A 20,166-nucleotide genomic window follows, 5' to 3' on the forward strand; every position below is an offset into this window, starting at 1 on the left:
AATGATTTGACTGAAGGTGTCCCTTATAAGCTCTGCCCTCACCTATGTGGCATCTGCCGAAGGTTCCACCTATTAATGCTCTGTCTCAAGCAAAGCATCAGCTGCCTGAAGGCCTTGGTCACCTTCCCTTTCATCCTCTTCATAACAGGATAAAGTGCATAGTCTCCAGAGCAATGGTTGCAGAGATAGAATTCCAGGAGCAATGCTGGAAATATTAGGTAAGTAGAAGTTCAAAAAAATGCAATAAAAGCAACAAGGTTTCAACAAACAAGAGAAAATAAATAAAGTTTTTTTAAAACCTTATTTTGGACATTAAAGGGTTGATTTTCTATCCAATGTTCTTGGGGAATACTCAGTTCCCAGGTGCAAAGGAGAGGAAAGAGAATGGCAAGCCTCTGTCCGCTTTACATTGGATTTCTGGAATTTCCTGCTCCCCCCTCCTCATTTTCCTCCCCAGTACTGGAAGAGCACCCATTTTGAGGGCTTGAGGTCCTGTGCTCAGCCCCTCTCCATTTGGAGGTTTGGAGAAGTGCAGACAGGAAAGACCAGAGGACCAATGAAAGCAAGTCCTTTTTTCTTTCAGGGACAGTAGGATGGGAATCAGCACAAGACACCTTCTGCCTGCTGTTTTTGGATAGTAGCCAGAAGGTCGCGATACCAGTGGCCATTGCTGCATCTTTTTCCAGGCACAAGGCCCTGCCACTGGGTAGGTTTGCCCAGGGAGAAACTGGACCTAGGCTATTGACACGAACTTGAAAGTATGGGTGAGGCAGAGCTGCACTTCGGGTGTGCTCTGCCTGATTAGACCCCAAGCACATGGACCCAAGAAAATCAGAACCTTTCAATTTCAGATACTGAGATAGAAATGGCAGACCAAAAAAAATTTCAAAATCCATTTGAGGGTGGATACAACATTGGTTTTGATTTTGTTTCATATATCTTGCAAATATGTTCGCTGATTGATATACAAAACTATTCTGGCTTTCTATAAGTTAAGAGGAATACTTTTATTTGGCCCATCAACAATATGTGATGGTGAAATGTTGACAAGTTGATGTAGGGTATTCCTATTTTAAAAATTTACTTCGGTTTTTCCATTGTGATATGTTGAGATAGGGATTTGAATTATAAGAGCATGAAACAGAAGTAAGGCTAATTTGGACAGGAAGTGCAGGCAGTTGCAAAACTTTTAATCAAAAGATATACAATATACGCTCAAAACATTTCCATTTTAATTGTTTTAACAGCAACAAACACTATCGAATGCATGTATACTGATCCCCATTGACAATAAGGTTTTAATGGTGCCTAAGAGCTGATGTTTTTAACCTTTTTTGCAGCAGGTTTTCTGTGAGAATTAAGAGAGTGTTTAACTGTCACTTGAGAACTTGAGTGCCACAAAACTGGGATTATTGTATTTCAGCACCGGAAGATTATGAAAGGCCTATCCAAAGACTCAAGCTATCTTTGTTTCATTTGTTTTTTCAAAGCTAATCAACACTCATCACAGACTTGATTAACTAGAGGTACTTTTTAAAAAATTCATTCTTGGGGCATGGGAGTCGCTGGCAAGGCTGGCATTTATTGCCCATCCCTAGTTACCCTAAGAAGATGGTAGCAGGCCTTCTTCTTGAACTGCTGCAGTCTATGTGGTGAAGGTACTCCCACAATGCTGTAAGGTAGAGAATTCCAGGATTTTAATCCAGCGATGATAAAGGAACGGCGATATATGTCCAAGTCAGAATGGTGTGTGACTTTGAGGGGAACTTGGAGGTGATGGTGTTACCATGCGCATGCTGCCCTCGTCTTCTTACGTAGTAGAGGTCGCAGGTTTGGGAGGTACTACTGAAGAACCCTTGCAAGATTCTGCAGTGGACAGTACACACTGCAGCCATGGTTATGGTCATTGCCTAGTACTTGTGCGGTGAAAATGTTACTTACCACTTATCTGCCCAAGCCTGGATATTGTCCAGATCTTCTGCATGTGGGCATGGACTGCTTCAATATCTGAGAAATTGTGAACGGAGCTAAACGCTGTGTAATCATCAGCGAACAGCCCCACATATAATTCTTTTGTTTATGTTGCTTACAACTAAATGATGTTGAATAGTTAAGGATGAGGTTAAAAGAGACCTAAGAGGCTTGACTTGACACTCAACATGTCCAACCAATGCAAAGCAGCATAACCAATAGAATGTTGAACCATAAAGCCAAAACAGTAGAATACAAGTCAGAGGATCAAACTGTATAGTGCTCTCGGCTGACCTCACCTTAAGTACAGTGCCTATTTCTGGTCATTGAGACACAAGAGAGACATTTAAGCACTGGAAACAGTGCAGAGAAGAACCACAGGGTAGATCCCTAATGTCAGGGATCAATTAGATTAGATGCAGCAATGGGGAGACTGTAGCATCCTTCTGAATGGATAAATTAAAATGAGCTGAATGTCTTTCTCGTCCATAATTATTTTGTTATCTGGTGAACTGTTAGTCTGGTCATGGATACAGAACTGATACGTTGGCTGATATCTAAAAACAACAACCCCATCTTAAACTTCTCCTATAAAGTGAGAGTATTTTCATGTAGGCTCTGAATCTATGCCCAAGCAAATATTCCAATGCATCAAACAGGATTATTAATAAATTGCCCACTGGCTAAATTAGAGAAGAGCTTACTTTTAATTTGTGAGCAAGCAAACTAGTTGAGAACCCCTCTTTTTCCCAGGATGGAAACACTTCTAATTGTACAACATAATAGTTAAGATTAAAGACACAAAGAAAGAGTTCCACAGAATAAATATATCCATCTACCTGCAGCTGCTACGATCTTTCTCATGTCACAGGCACAGATCTTTTTCTTGTTCTATCTCTTGCCCTTCTTTGAATGTTAGAATTGTAGCTACAGCTGCTATTACAGTCACTATTATTGTTTCAGCAATATCCTTACACCTGTTTTCCTGCCACGGATCAATAAAAGTGATTTATTCCCAGTTCCAGACCGTTGTCCTTTGTTTTAGCCTCAGTGAGCACTAAGCCTTAAAGGTGCAAGAAATAAAGTGATACTATCCGTTATACTAAAGATGGTATGGGGCTATTTTGATTCTGATTAGCTATTTATAGAATTAACATATTCTGAGGCAAGTGAACATAAGGCCCAAATTTTTCACTTGAAACAAAGATTTGTCCGAGTTGTCTTAAAGAAGTTCATAAGTTCAATTCAAAGCGTTTTGTGTTGTTGGAACTATGTATAATCTTTGTTCATAGTGAATCTCCCAGAAAAGCTAGAAACATTCAAAGTGATGAAAAATGCTTTGAATTGGGCTGCAATCCCTTTAGATAAAAGCTACTTGTATTTTTCTGTCTGATAGGTAATTAGTTTTTATCCTATAAACCAGATAGCTCTTCCCTCAATATAACTTATTTGAAACATTGTATAAATTGAATGAAAGGCTCCATCGCATCAATTTATTGTGTAATATGTCTAAATTTTATTCAAGTTTTTTTAGTGCATTGGTTTGTAAGCTAGTTGTCCAACACTGCTTTGCTCTTACTATTTTGGAATAAATTGTACATCATGGGTGGATGTTGGAAAATACTAGTTCCAAACTGTTAATATCTTTGAATTTTTATTTCTATGTGATGATTGGATATTTATCACATAAAAGTTCATTTACATATCACTATGTTCCGCAAGTTGTTCAACACCAGGTGGCGATAATACTCTTGTAGATAAAAGTATTGTAGCAGTGAAATACACAGAGGAAATACTCAACCCTTACCGATACTGCACAACTGCTCATGTAGAATGATTTAACAAAATGTGAACTTAGGAAATACAATGAATCATGTAATATATAAAACCCACAGTGATATGTTGTTGTAAATTATATAATGCAAAAAAACTTACAGTAAAAAGAATTTAGAATGACATTTTTTCAACAAAACACTACTCATAGTGTTTAATACTAAATCTACACAAATAAAGAAAAACAGCTGAAATGTAGTTGAATGTAGAATTTAGTTATGCCAGTTACCACTGGTAAATATTTTACCTCCAATCAAAACCTGATGAAATTAGATCATTTTCCATCATAAATCATTGTATTGGGTTATCTTTATTTAAAACAGGTATGGAAATAAATACTTAAAAAGCAGGTGAAAAAACAGTTGAGCTTAGTGTCCTATCACAACACGTACAAAGTGATGTGATGGAATTCTCCTCTAACGCATGTTTCCTCACCTTCTTTCCTGAGAGTGGCAACTCATGCTGGGTTAAAGTTCCATTGGCAACAACAGCCTTCTGGAAGCTCAAATAGTCATTCTTCAAATGTGAGTCTGCACAGTAAGCCTAAATCTGTCCTCACTTAATATCTACAGAGGTCATTAGGTAGCAGTTATGAGCAGGAATCTTTGCTGATGTTTTTCTTGTCAGTCTGAGGACACGGAGGCCAGTTGTAGCTTTCCACACTTGCCCTGGCTGAGAATAACTAACTCAAATCTAAGGGATCAAACTTGAGATCAGGCTTTACATCATACAATGCAGTGAATTTACCAATTAAGCCATTTGTAGAACCTAGATACATTTTTTGACACAAATTGCATTGTAACATTGCATGTTGTAAAATATTGGAAAAAAAACTTGCTTAATAATTTAGATGCAAGGTGTTACAAACAGGAATGAAAAATGGGGGACATATTCAATGTATGATTAGGAAAGAGACTGAAGGAGTCTGGGAGTGATAGTATACTAAATATTTACCATCTCCAGTCACTGCAGAGTAACAATTGACAAAGCAAAAAGGATAGTATATTACAAAATCAATAGAATTTAAGTCTGAGACTGTCATGCTGAAACGGCATAGTGCTCTAATCAAGTTACGAATGACTGCAAGACAAGGGAATATAAATAAAAACTAGTAATCGGCAAGTTCATGACTAATGTCAGGAAGCACTTCAATGCCAGAGTGAATGGTCTACCAGATAGGGTAGTGGAGACAACAACTCTGGAATCATTCAGGATGCAGTTGGATGCTATGATGGTGAAACCATAGGTTTCTATGGAAGGATAAACGAGATGGGCTAAACTTTGTGCCAATGGTGTATCCTTTAAAATAACAAAAATTATGTCTATTACTACTATTTAAATTCACTGAGCAATTATTTTGGTTTGGATTCAAAATACTAGTTTATCCTGTGGACTTTACTTGGCAATACACCAATACATTGTACCCAAGGCATTTTAATGAGAGGGTTAGCCAGATCATTGTGTATGTGCTGGAACAAAATGCATTGTTTAAAATAATTACCATTTATTCAGAAATTATGCATTTCAGATTTTTTTCATAAACTATGCTTTTTAAACCATAATCAAAGTAGTACTATTGATTTGGAACTGTTTTTAAAGTAGTAGCTTCGTTGTAGCATTATTAGAATGATGCAGTTTCAGTAAGGAGACTGATAAAGTCACGGTTTCCTTTTATTCTATTCTGTCAATGTCATCTCATCAAGTAATGAATGTAACCAGTGCTGAAGAAGAAACACAGAAAGCATTAAAATTTGAGAGGGAAGATAAATTTTCTGGTTTTATAGCCAGGTTACCCAATGTAAGTAGAAAACTGGCAAGAGGCTGTGGTGAGGTCCCCTCTCTTCCCAGTCATATGCATTTCCTGGTGGGTGACAAAGAATTTGCATTGACATCATTCACAAAGGTGCCTTCAGGCTGACTTGTGCTGCCCTCCTGATCTATAGAGAGTTTTGAAAATGGAAGGGAAATAGGCAAAAGATTGCAAAAATATTCAACATATGAACAGAAATATCACCTGGAAAAAGTAAGCTTTTTTAGATTTTAGTTGCTATTACCATTATAGCATAATTATTATTTATGTGTTGGAGAGTATTCCAATATTCCACCACCATTAGTAAATTGGTTTGTGTCCTTTTAGGATTGACTCAAAGCAATTCCACAAAACACTTTTTTAAAGTTCAAGGATTTTTTTCATATCCTGGCAACTCACTCTGCATAAGCCATATAACTTATCCTTTCTTTCTCCTTTTATAGTAATTGATATGCCTTGCTGGTATTTTTCTTAAAAAGGTCATTGCAACAAAAGTAATTGAGCAATAATGGACATGTAGGAATGCAACAGGTTATAATTAAAGACAGACAGTTTAGTTGAAATACCTACTCCACTCAGAGAGGCTTACCATAGTGTTTTTATTTGTCAAAAATGGAAAGAATTTTCTGAAAACACGTGCATTTATAAAGTACCTCATCACAACTCAAAACTGCCTCAAATCACTTCACATACAATGATTTACTTTGAGGTTCAATAACTGCTGTTATGTAGGCAAATCCGGCAGATATTTTGTACGTAGCAAACAGCGATGAGATGAGCGACCAGTTAATCTGCTTTTTGTGGTATTGGATGAGGGAGGAATGTTGGCCAGGACACAGGGAGAACACCCTGCTCTTCTTCAAATAACGCCTTATGATCTTTCACATCCACCTGAGTAGTCAAACAGGGTCTCAATATAATGTCTCATCCAAAACATGGCACCTCTGACAATGCAGCAGTGCCTCAGTACTAGATTCAAGTTTCAGCCTAGATTTTGTTGGGTATTTATGGGATTTTTTTTTAAAAAAAGAAACATTTCTTTAAGAAAAAAAAGAAAGGCTTGTGTTTATATAATGCCTTTCATGACCCCAGGATGTCCCAAAGTGCTTTACAGCCAACTTTTGAAGTGTAGTCACTGTCGTAATGTAGGAAATGCAGCAGCCAATTTGTGCACAGCAAGGTCCCACAAACAGCAATGAAATAATGACCAGATCATCTACTTTAGTGATATTGCTTGAGGAATAAATGGCTGTTAGCTGCTCCTGTGACTGAATTATCCGACAGGATTGAATCTATTCCAAGCCTAGAAAAGAAAAAAGGTTGTCTGCAAATTTCCAGTGCACTGAAAAAACACATAATGTATTCTAGAAACTGAAGTTTAGTGGGATCCCGGGCAATGTGCTAAAATACTTGGTTCTTATGACCACAATGTATCTTTAGCCACAAAATAATGTTAATGTAAAAGACCGTTAAAAATAATGAGATTTGCTAATGGTATTAGTGCAGTTGAAATGGGCCTTTGTTGCATCAGATCCCACTAAATAGCAGTTTGTGATGCCCAAGTTTGCTGCGTGTGCCTCAATCTCGATGATAAAATAAAAGGAACGGCGCATATCTAAGTGGAATTGAATATAAAACCGGCCTATCAATATTATGAATAATTCTAATCACAAAGAGAGGTTCAAACCCGTTTAAACATGTGGCGTTATGTTTACTTTTAAAAAGGAATACGCGAGTGTCACTTCTAATGAATTACACTTGACAGGTCGGTAAAGTAGCGCTGCAAACACAAACAGATATAGGTCAGTAGTTTGGGTTGCATCCTTTCCCATTTTGTCATGTGAATCACAGCATTCCCCCGCACACACAAACACACACTAAGTTTTCTTTTGTGCACTAGACGCTTTCTGGTCTAGTTGATGAACTATGCTGGGTGAACGTTACTGAAGTCAAATCTAAACAACGCCGAAGGGGATATGGTCCCGTCAGTGAACCATTACAAACTCCAGCCGAGTTGCCTCCTTTTTCCCACAAGGAGCCCACAGAAAGGTGCCCTATAACTTTAAGGCTGGGTGATTGGGGGCTGGCCGATGGGGCGGGCTCTCACATTGCGTCAGGGCACTGACAACTCCACTAATGGGGAGGGCTGAGCACATCTGGATCCGCTGCACCGCGGAGCTCCTCCGACCTGTTGATCTACTAACTCTGGGTATATAGGGGAGCTTCACTGGGGAAGTTTTACTGTACACACAGTGAGCGAAGTCTTCATACCCGCCATCAGGAAATAAACATAGCGACCTGTCTCAGATCATTAGGCCTGCAGTGATTGGAGAAATGTAAGATATGTTGGGTAAAGAAAACAGATTTAAAGGATACGCCGCGGCTGGCCAGCTGTAAGAAGTCGGGCATAGACTTTTAGGCAAATGCAGCGCTGTCACTTCTGCTCCGAGGCTGTGCGTGAACCGTGTGACATTCTCATATCTAATCGAGTGACAAAAAAAAAACAAACGAGATCAACGCCAACAATATGAGCTGAATTGCATTTCCCGAGTCAATTGCCAGCAATTCTGAATCAACAGTTGGCAAGAAACAAAATGCTGGCAAAGAACAGTCATTAGATGAGATCCGTCACTTTGGGAAGTTTGCAGACTGTCAGAGAGAAAGGCTGCATTGGTCACTAACCTGTTGGTCTCGGGAATATTGTGAAATGAGCAGTTCAAAAACGGTTAGACTAGGAATAAAAAAATCAATCGGAAGGGTTGGTTCACGATGAAACTCTTGTATTTGGTGCATTTAGTTGCCGGATTATTTGGAATTTTAGCCGGGAATAGAAGCTGTCCTGACTTGATCATAGATAGTTGCAGCTGCACCAGCGAGCGCTCTAAGGGACCCAGCAGGCAAACTATCCGAATAAAAGTGGCGTGCAGTCACGGAGAGTTGCTAGAAACTTTGCAATCCAGCCTCCTGCCTAACAAAACAGTAACACTGTAAGTACTTGGATTTCCTTTCTGTATGAGCATTGCATCAACGTTTGTTTCATAATACTTAGAAAATACAATCGAGAACTCTATAATAACTGTATTCGCTACAATTGCAAATCTTCACAGCCCAGTCGATACAATGTGTGCTTGATCAATTGGGACGCATACCATTAATATACCTCTGGCTGTCAGCGAGTACCTCACATTTGAATAGAAACTGGCTAAGATATTCTACAAATTTGGCATGTTGTCGATATAAAATTGGAGTTTATGTAACCACAGTAGATCGCAGTCTCTCTGGCAAGAAAAGCATTGCGCAGAAAGTGCTCCCATATCCTGGTCATGTTTTCCTACAGATAACCTTCTTTCCCCAGCATTTTCATTGTGTTTTCCCCCGGTATATACACAGTAGCATCAATCCACAAAGAAAAATGAAAGGAATTCTCTCCATACCTTTTGTGTTTATACTAGTTAGTTACTTTACAATCTAAAATTAGACTCTAATATTTATGAATTACTATTTACATCTTAATACTGCTTTTGCTGCCTGTCGTTTACATTTATTTGGCTGCTGCAAGGTCTCTGACCGGTATCTGTAGAATGTAATGCACAGTTGGCAGACTGAAGTTATAACGACTCTGCCCCATTGAGGCCAGCGATAAAGGAGCTCTGTACAGTGTGCTTAGATGCAGCTGAGGAACTCTAGCCCCCAGGCAGCGGGTGGACTTTCCACTAACATTAAAAAGTAAGTTTTTTAAGTAGCCACGTGATCCAAACACCTGAGCACTCTTAAAATATAGCTTGGTACTGGGCTGGAGTTAACATTTACTGGGTGCAAACTGATGCGAGATGACCTCCTGGCAAGGGTCTTACACCCTGGCTTTAGTGCTCAAGAGTGAGATAGGGACCTGATTAATTATACTGTTGCCTTTACAATAAAACTGCTTTGTATTGACACAAAAGTGGTACTATTAATGCAGGCTTCTAATGTTTCCTGTTGTTTCTTTGTCTTTCTTTGCAGCTCTCAATCTCTCTTCCCTGCTTTCTTTGCCTTTTCTTTCTTTCAATTCTGAGTCTCTGCTGTCCCGGTCCTTCAGATATTTACATTTGGTGGGAGCATAATTACCTCTTACTCAATGATTATGATGCTAAACGTTTCCTGCCCTTCATTCACTTCATGGTCCTTACACCTTTACATGGCTCTCATACTCCTCATGACTCCTAAGATCATTCCATCTGATAGATTTGCCTCTGACTTTTTATCTCCTAATCGAAGTGCTGTTAATTTTGGAGTAAATTCTAGCTAGCTATACATAGCAATTTGTTCTTGTGACACTTGTGTATAATGTTTCCTTTAATGTGAAAATAACTTTAATAGAAGCACATGCTGCTTTCATTCGTAAAATAATGAATTGGCTCTGAAATTCTCCCCCTAAATCTCTCTGCCTCGCTACTCCTTTAAGATGCTCCGTAAAACCTTACTCTTGTCCTAATATCGCTTTATGTGGCTTGGTATCCCATTTTGTCTGGTAACGCTCCTGGGACATTTTACTTCGTTAAAGGCACTATATAGATGCAAGCTGTTGTTATTGTTATATTACATTATAAGAACAAATTGCACTCTGAAGGAGCAGAAACAAGGATAACAACTTAGCACAATAGGAGCATTGGTTTATAAATAAAGCCAAAAAGACAAGATAGTCCTGTCTGAAATTGATTGGTGATGCTGCATCTTTACCCTCCAAAACAGGATACTAATAGTTGCTAACATTTAAAAGTAAAATAAAGAACAAAAATCAAGATCCTGTAGTAAATCATAGAAAATCTTGCTGTATACTGTCAACTTATTTAACAAAAGTTTTTATTACATTCAAATGCATGATTGTTTTGCACTTTTTTTTATTCGTTCATGGGATGTGGGTGTCGCTGGCAAGGCCAGCATTTATTGACTATCCCTAATTGCCCTTGAGAAGGTGGTGGTGAGCCGCTGCCTTGAAACGCTGCAGTCCGTGTGGTGAAGGTTCTCCCACAGTGCTCTTAGGTAGGGAGTTCCAGGATTTTGACCCAATGATGCTGAAGGAACGGCGATATATTTCCAAGTCGGGATGGTGTGTGACTTGGAGGGGAACGTGCAGATGGTGTTGTTCCCCTGTGCCTGCTGCCCTTGTCCTTCTGGGTGGTAGAGGTTGCGGGTTTGGGAGGTGTTGTTGAAGAAGCCTTGGCAAGTTGCTGCAGTGCATCCTGTGGATGGTACACACTGTAGCCACTGTGCACCGGTGGTGAAGGGAGTGAATGTTTCGGGTGGTGGTTGGGGTGCCAATCAAGCGGGCTGCTTTGTCCTGGATGGTGTCGAGCTTCTTGAGTGTTGTTAGAGCTGCACTCATCCAGACAAGTGGAGAGTATTCCATCATACTCCTGACTTGTACCTTTAAATTTTATATTTTTCCACCTTTAATTAATTTTACTCCCCCCCCCCCCCACCTCCTCCGGAAAATACACTGAAAGGATGGGCAGGTGGATGAATATCATGCCTCTGCTTATGTTACTCAGTAATTGTCACTGGGAGGTTTGTTTGTGACCCAGGGAACTAGCACTTTGTTCTTTCCTTCTCATGCGACAAGGAAATGCGTAGCTTTAACTTAGTGCTTACCCCAGTAGTACAATGATCAGGAACGCATCATGTAGGGATTGCTTGTGTCCTTGTATTCCATGATGTCATATGTAGGAGCACCACCATTGCATCAAAGTATCATCCCTTATTTTGCACTCTTTAATGATAACATATTTTGGAACAAATTTCTACAATTTTTTAAAGAGTAATTTGCCTTTTAAAATTGTGCTTGCTCCAGCTTCTCGTACTTTGAGGTGCACGTATGAAACTTTGAGAATGACTACGAGAAACCCAAGTATTTATTTTAACTAACTGTAGCAGAATTTCTGTAATGTTGTATTTGGGATCTTAATGGGAGTGTGTTGCTTACAATATGTATGGTGTAATCTGCTGAAGAAACAAATCTTACTCAACCACAGGATCCTTCACCTGTTGTGTGATCCTTCACATTGAGTGCTATCAACAGCTGTCTCCCTTACATCTGTCTTGTTTGTAAAATTTTCATGCCACATAATCCGATTACACACAGTCATAAATATTTTGTTGAAACATTTGTTTCCCCTTCTAAATCATTAATTTCCCAAATGCATCAACAAACAGCAAAAACTATTAAGATTGCTCCTTACACTGAAATCTCTTACAGCCACAAGTAGCAATATGCTCATACACCAGAAATAAATTCAATTTGGTTAAGTATTAAATAGTATATATTATGTAAAGTGTGGTAAACAGTACATATACCACATAAACATTTAAAATCTCACTTTGGATGGACTTAATGCTGTAATTCTGAGTCAGTCTCCGTGATCATACACTACTTTCATTGTTCATGGTCAGCTGAGCTGCTTGACAGAAAATCTGTCTTCCAACTCACACCAAAGCATCTACTATAGTGAGAGTGTTTTGTATGGTCTATCTGTAAATGAGGGAATTATAAACACTGCATTTAATTAAAGGCTGTGATATGTGTGATTATACCAGTAATGATTTATTGCAGTTGTGTGTATGTCATGAGTCACTGGTAGAGTCACTGCTTTGTTATTTGTTTCTGGTTTCCTTTTCAGGTCCAGGGCCAGCACTTTGTCCCCATTACTCATCTTTCTGTCTGTCTCTCGTTTTTCATACTGCATTGACATATCACTTTTGCCAACCTGTCTAACACTTCTCTGTTATCTCCAATATTTCTGCCTCTCCTACTTTCACTAGTTCTCTCTCATCCCCCTCTCTATTTATATATGTACATATAAAAATAAAGGTTGCATCTAGTACATGTTTGATCTGTAACTCTCCAGGCGTTAACCTTAAAGATACACAGCTTCATCAAGCAGAATAATACATTGTGCATTACAAAGTATAACACTCCTGTCCTTGTAAAACAGTCTATTGTCGGACTTACCACAGGCAGTGCCATTAGTGTTATATAAAAGCCTAGAGAAGGAACTTAAATAGGAACCTAAATGGAGTAAGAATGGTTACTGCCATACGTACAATGAAAGGTTTTGAATTCTGCAATAAGAGAAACACTTCAGTTCATAGTAATTTATGTATGCAATTTAAATTTCAAAAGGCCTGACCCTGCTTTTGTTCCTTTTGTTGTGACACACAAACGTTTCAAAAAGTGCGTGTTCGAGTGAAATGACAATCAAAGTTAATTTGTAAAAATTGCTTTATTGAATAAAAACTTGACTTCAGGACACTCAGCACTCAGAATATTGTAAAACTAAATAATATCTCAATTTTCAGTTTATGGCAAAAGTACTGAAAAAAAATTCCTCAAGAAGTACAAAAGTTGGTTTCTGTTTGGAGATGCAAGATTATATAATAATAATAATCCCTATGCATTTTTGTAGTAAGGATCTATTTTGAATTGTTTACATACAAAGTACAGGTACAAAAAATAATTACAAAGGTCAATGGAATGTTGGCCTTCATTTCAAGAGGGCTGGAATACAAAGTATGGAAGTTATGTTACAACTGCACAGAGCTTTGGTTAGACCCCATCTGATGTATTGCTTTCAGATCTGGGCACTGCATCACAGGAAGGATATATTGGCCTTCGAGGGAGTGCAATGCAGATTCACCAGAATGATAGCGGGACTAAAAGGGGTCATAGAATCATAAAAAGGTTACAGCACAGAAGGAGGCCATTCGGCCCATCGAGTCCGTGCTGGCTCTATGCAAGAGCAATCCAGCTGGTCTCACCCCCCCGCCCTTTCCCTGTAGCCCTGCAATTTTTTTCCTTTCAAGTACTAATCCAGTTCCCTTTTGAAGGCCATGATTGAATCTGCCTCCACCACCCCCTCAGGCAGTGCATTCTAGATCCTAACCGCTCGCTGTGTAAAAAAGTTTTTCCTCATGTCACCTTTGGTTCTTTTGCCAATCACCTTAAATCTATGTCCTCTGGTCCTCGACCCTTCCGCTAATGGGAACAGTTTCTCTCTATCTACTCTGTCTAGACCCTTCATGATTTTGAATACCTCTATCAAATCTCCTCGCAAGCATCTCTGTTCCAAGGAGAACAACCCCAACCCCAGCTTCTCCTGTCTATCGACGTAACCAAAGTCCCTCATCCCTGGAGTCATTCTAGTAAATCTCTTCTGAACCCTCTCTAAGGCCATCACAGGACATATGCAGTTCTTGAAAATAAACTGTTTTCACAACTAGCAATTGTTAATTGTAAATACGTATGCCTTTTTTCTTTCATTTTTGTGCTTATGAATTTGAGGGATAGTAGTGCTGGAGAATGGAATTCTTTCCATTTTGGGCACCAAGTGTTAGCATCAAGCACTCCAGGTTAGGATATAGTGCATTGAGTTGCAGAGTAAAGTGCCCTCTACTCTGCCCTAACGACATGCCGCAGTCCAACCTTAGAACAGTGCCCCCTACTGCACCATTGTGACATTTTTCCATTTCTCGCACCTGCCATTCTTTGACCTGTCTGAGTGACATGGTCAATTAGTGCAGAATTAAGGACAGTTTTATGCTGAAGAACTGGATTGAGATGGCTCAAACTTGTTTCACATAAGATTTTCATCCATTGGTCTCAGTTGGATATGAACCAAAATCCCAGGCCATTGTCTAATCCACTGTGCCACCCAATTTCAACTTAAAAGTGGCAAAGGTAATAATGGCCAATTACAGAACTTACTGGAAGAACCAGGCAAAAAGATCCTCATGCACCTGTCTTCTTGTGAACTAAAAAGTTATTCCCTTTCTCTATTACTCAGTCCACAAGGATCTGCAGGCCCGGGTCAGTAAAATGGACTCTATGAATTTGCCAAAAATACTGAGTACTCCACTGCTGGATTGATGAACATTTTGCTTCCCCCCCCACCCCAGATAAGCCGTTGTTAGCTGTTTGCGATATTAAGGATCACTATTACAGGTTCATTGTGATTCACTGTTGTTCTCACTAGTGAAATCGTATTGCATGAGTTATGATCTGCAAAATTGTGCACGCACACCATTTTGCTTGCAGGTCATAAAAATTTATTAAAGAGAAGTTAAAGTTGATAGATTTTTGTTAACCAAAGGTATTAAGGGATATGGGGCTACAGCGGTATATGGAGTTAGGTCACAGATCAGCCATGATCTCAGTAAATGGTGGAAAGGGCTTGAGGGGCCAAAAGGCCTACTTCTGCTCTTATGTTCTTTTTTGAAAAAATGTAGAAGGAAGTATATAATATGGTTCTATGATTTTTTTTTTCCTATGTAAAAGGTGTTTGCTGTTTGCACCATATTTGAAGAAAAATTTGCTGCTAAATGGACCTGCAGTCACCTCAATGGCACTGTTTTTCTTTGGCAGGTTGATGTTGTGGTAGGAAATAGTTCATGGCCATTAAGTGAAACATGGGAGACTTTGGCAAGTTATCACATTCTGGTTTTATCATACTGGTGGCTGATTCCAAGTCTTGAACACTTTTATTCCTCTAGTGGGATAGTTCTCCCCTCTGTTGCCAAGCTGCATCCTATGCTGTTTATGTAACATTTTCCAAATTCCTGATGAGATCGATGTGAAAAGCCCCCTCTAGACCCATTTGCATCAAGCTCTCATTTGAATATTGGGGTGCCTATATTGTAACCATGCAGTACTAGGATACCGGAGTACCATTCTTTCTGTCCCTACCACCAAAAAATTGTAGAGGCCACCATTTAAAATAGGCTTCCTTATTTGAGTACACGAACATACAAGACAGGGAGAATTAATTGGACCAAAATTAAAATGCTGTAATGTTTCAATATTTTGTAGGGGCACTCTTCAAAAGATTTTAAAATAAATGGGAATCATGTACGATGGTGCATGCATTGCTATGAAAACATTGTTGTAATACCTCCCACATCTGTCCTCACTGACGATTATACTTTAATATAAAACATACATAAAGATTGTGATGTCATGTATCTTTAGTATTTTCATTACCTTAATTCAGCGTGTGCCAGCAGAGAAGATATGGACGAATAATAAAGCTGTTAGCCTGGAATACAATACTTGAATACTTCAACATTTTTATGATTGCCAGCTATTTGCAATCATTAAAAAAAATCGCAATATATTTGTAGCAATAGGTCTATAAAGGCAATCATGCATGGAAAATCTATAGTGAATCATTATGAGTACAAGTTAGCAGTTCTCAAAGTAATATCTTTATGGTATATTTAAAATTAAATGGAAATGGAAAGCAGAGAAAATGGATAACTGGAGAGAGAAAGAGATGAGAGGAAAGAAGAGATGAAAAAGGTGATAAATGAACTAATGCTGTGTATCAAGTCTATTTCATAGCAATACAAGTGGTAGCCACATGTTCACTTCCTGCTCACTTTGTTGTGAACTTGAAAAAAGCTGAGTTCTATGCATGTACTGGAAAGTATATTCGAGTTCTGCTCACCAGCTGCCCACTGCAACGTGGTTTTTTAATGATGGAAAATAAGTTCTTTCGAAACATTAAAAATGTAAACAATGGCACAGCAGGCTTGACTATCAGATATGACAAGTAGGTTCCAAATCTCAATGTAGAATGGGGATGCAGAATGGAATATTCCCAATTTATTTTAACTTAAAAAGCTTGCCTTTTCTGGCAGGGATTTACATCAGTCGATTTTATACTGCAGATAATGCCCATACTTCCCAGTGAGAGACCACCACTCTTGGGTGATTTCTGATGGTGATTGGTTGAAAATGTTTCTTTATGTGGTTAGCAATAGACTATGACTTGGTTACTCTAATAATAACTGAAAAAAATCAGTGATCTGAGGCATATGCTTAAGCAGTTATAGGACAATCATCTTGGACTAAAGTATCTGACCCAGACGATGGACACAGTTTATTGCTTCAAACAGCACATATGTTTTTGACACAAGATAACACTTCACCTATGCAGCTGACTCACAACCGAAGGTCTCCCATTGAGCATTTGCCAAATATTGACAGTTCTGTTTGTAGTGGTGGAACAGAGTGGACCAATGGAGGGAGGCTTTTTGCCAAGATCATTAAAATCCAAGTAAGAGAAAAAAAACCATAAAAAGGTCATCTTTCCCTTTAGGAATGCTACAAACTGAACCATTAGAACAGAAGAGGAACGGAGGACTTTCAGAAATATTTGCGAGGTAGTTTAGGCGAGGAACCAGAAGGAATGGCTGCTGCAATGGCATGAAGACAGCAATTGACTCTTGAAATAAAGTTATATTTAGGAGCTCTTATAGTCGACTTAAAAAGGTTGCGAGAAGATATAAAGGCGGCATGGGATGTTTTGGTCTCATTAAAATGCCAGGTGTAAATAGCAGAATTTTTAGGCATGATTGAACTAAGATGTTGTACCAGATATAAAAAAGTTACACTTCTCAATACAGAATGGGAGTTTGTTTATGTTTTCAATATATTTTCAGAGGTGAACTTAACAACATAAAATTATTCAGTTGGTCCTGGTCATGTGTGACTATGGCCCTGATATTAGGATGGAGGCAGGATGGCAGCAGTGGGAGGTGGTGGGGGCTTGAATGGGCACATGGGTAACCCGACCAATAAAAAATATCCGTTTCCCACGCGATCGCAATTCAATCGGTGCCACTTAAAGTGGCTTCCGGGTTTGCCGTCGGAAAGTTGTGCAGCGAGCAGACCGTGCACCCGCAACACAGGCTGTCAGCTGGAGGAGCCCCATTTAAAGGGCCATTGCTCCAAAGGCTTAAACACCCACAGACCACAATGGAGCAGCACAGGGGCAAGGCTGCTCCAAGGTTTAATGATGCCTCACTCCGGGTGCTACTGGACGGGATGAGGAGGAGGAGGGATGTGTTTTACCCGGCGGACGGGAGGAAGTGGCCTGCCTCTGCCACCAAGAAGGCCTGGCTCGAGGTGGCAAAGGAGGTTACCAGCAGTGGCAATATATCCCGCACCTGGATCCAGTGCAGGAAGCGCTTCAGTGACCTAACTAGGTCAACCAAAGTGAGTACACTTACTCATTCGCCTACATTCCGTGTTACATATCACCACACCCCCCCCCCCCCAACTCATTCTGCACTGCCAACACTACTCTATCACATCACTCCTCACACCCACTCAAAGCTCATCCTCAACTTACTTGCACTTCCTCAGCAGTTCCTCACCTCCCCATTAGTCACCCCACCACTACCACTCACCCCAATCCCCAATGTGATGGCTCTGTCTCATACTCAACCTCTGATGCACCTCTTTCAGGGTCAGTGTCACGCAAAGCAATGCATTCATCAGTTGCCCACTTCACCATCACTCACTCACACGTCAGTACTTTCTCCCCTTCTAGGAGAAGAGAGCACAACATGCACGCGAGAGGGCGAGGACTGGAGGGGGGCCAAAACAAGTAGTGGTCCTCACAGACGCGGAGCAGGAGGTGCTGGGGTTCAGCCACACCCTCAAGTGCCTGTCCATCAGGGATGGCGAGACTGGCACCCCACAAACGTCTGGTGACACAACTTTAACATTGATCACACACAACATGAATTGATTTTAACTTGGCTTGCCATCTTCAACATCTCAGTATGCTCATCGCAACATAACATATCTGTGATGATGCTTAGTATTGCCTTCTGTTCTCTTACAGGGCCTTCAGCGACCTCAGTGTCAGCAGAGGGCGATTCCTGTATCGTCACATCTTAACGAGCCATCCACTAACGCAGTTACTCACACCTCAGTGGGTCCTAGTAGTCAGTTAGTTGGGTTGGCACCTGATGAGTCACCACACACAAGTGAGCACGAGCAGAAACTGGTGGCTGGGGCAGCTGGGGGGAGTCCGTGTCGGTGGGAGCACTCTTCTCCAGGTGCTGCTCAGCTGTTCCAGATGCTGAACCCCGGGGGCCATCCTTTAAAGGGAGAATGGTCGAGGGATAGCAGCACATTTGCGAGGTGCTGGAACAGGTGCCACGCGCACTCTCCACAATCGCGCAGAGGATGGAGGAGTCCAACTCCAGCATGAGTGGAATGGTGGCACAGGTACGGGAGGGAATCTCTGAGATAGTGTCGCAGGGATGTGAGCAACTCTCTGAGATAGTGTCACGGGCAACTGCGGGAATTCTAAGATAGTATCACAGGTAAGTGCAGGAATGTCTATGATAGCGAGAAGGCAAGCTTTCGTTGAGCTTCAAGCACGGCTCACAAATGAGTCCATTCAGGCCCTGACAACGGCCGTTCGGACTCAGGGTGAACAACATTCTGCCGCCTAAACAGGCTGACAGATACTTTAGAAGTGGCCTTCCAAGCATCACACATGTCTACCACACTGTTCTCCAGCAGGATGGTAGGAGTGATGTAGGGCTGGCCCAGGGGAGGGATGATGGCCTAAGGGGACATGGAAGTGGGGACACCACTCAAAGTGCTCCCACACCTCACTCGTTGCCCTCCCTCAACCAATACCCACAATGCTGCCTCCTCTCCAGGTAGCCAAATCTGCTCCTGCACAGGTGCAGGTGGAGCAGTCTTTGGAGGGGCCCTCACGGGCTCCAAAACCTAGAGGGCATAGGCCCAAAGCATCTAAGCAGTCAGGGCATGAACATGAGCAACCTGCCACTTCCTCTGCTGCAGCCACAGGGGAAGCACCATGTAGAAGTAGTTGGAAGAGAAAGACTAAGGTTTTGTGAGTACAAAGTGGGTGCACAAGAGTGTTTGGCAGACTATCACCTTTTTCATTTATACTTGCTTTTAGTTAAAGTGACATTAAATGTTATGATTGTCACCACTACTGCCATGTCTTGCCCATTCTTGACTGGCTTTTGTGTTAGGGTCCTTTCATGAGGTTCACCATGAATGCCGACACTTGATGCCACCCAGTGGGTCACTTTACAGTGGGTGTATGTGTAGTTGCAGGACTGTTTTGTGCAGGGAGGGGTCAGGGGGCTGGTTTGGGCGCTGTTCTTTCCAGGTGATGTGACGACTGGACTCTCCACACTGTCTGATGTTTGGAGAACCGTTCACATATCAGTGACTCCCTGGCCTCATGAGCAGCCAGGTGAGCCGCTGCTCTGCCCATGGGTTCCTCCTGCTCCACCTCATTCTCATCCTCCTCCTCTGCCTCCTCCTCCTCCTCCTCAATGTGGATGGCAGATGTGGATGGTAGATGTGGATGGGGCCTCCTCAAGCGGCACCCCTTTCTGTTGTGCCATGTTGTGCAGGGCGCAACACACTACTATAATGCGTCCCACTCTTTCTGATGTGTATTGAAGTGCTCCCCCAGAACGATCAAGGCACCTAAATTGCATCTTGAGCAGCCCTATAGCTTGCTCAATGGTAGACTGAGTGATGGGGTTCCTCAGAGGTGTCATGGACCACGTGTGCAGGGGGTACCCCTTGTCTCCGAGGAGCCAGCCCTTAAGGGTGTTCAGTGCGTGAAGAGGGGCTGGATGTTGGATTCCCGGAGGATGAAGGAATTGTGGCAGCTGCCAGGGTATCTGGCGCACATGTGAAGGAATCTCTTGCGGTGGTCACAGATGAGCTG

The 20,166-nt window shown here is 41.0% G+C and overlaps 1 protein-coding gene across 1 annotated transcript in view; it reads left to right on the forward strand.

The window, feature by feature from the left end:
• The first annotated feature begins 7,806 nt into the window (after positions 1 to 7,806).
• The window catches only part of LOC137340110 (adhesion G protein-coupled receptor A1), a 387,365-nt gene continuing 375,005 nt past the window's right edge, over positions 7,807 to 20,166 (forward strand). The window contains exon 1 of the mRNA XM_068002423.1: positions 7,807 to 8,601. Within this exon, the coding sequence (XP_067858524.1) occupies positions 8,384 to 8,601 (218 nt within the window). The 5' untranslated portion in view covers positions 7,807 to 8,383. The remainder of the gene's footprint in view (positions 8,602 to 20,166) is intronic.

Source organism: Heptranchias perlo, chromosome 21 (genome assembly GCF_035084215.1).
Source record: "Heptranchias perlo isolate sHepPer1 chromosome 21, sHepPer1.hap1, whole genome shotgun sequence".
Classification (NCBI taxonomy): Eukaryota; Metazoa; Chordata; class Chondrichthyes; order Hexanchiformes; family Hexanchidae; genus Heptranchias; species Heptranchias perlo.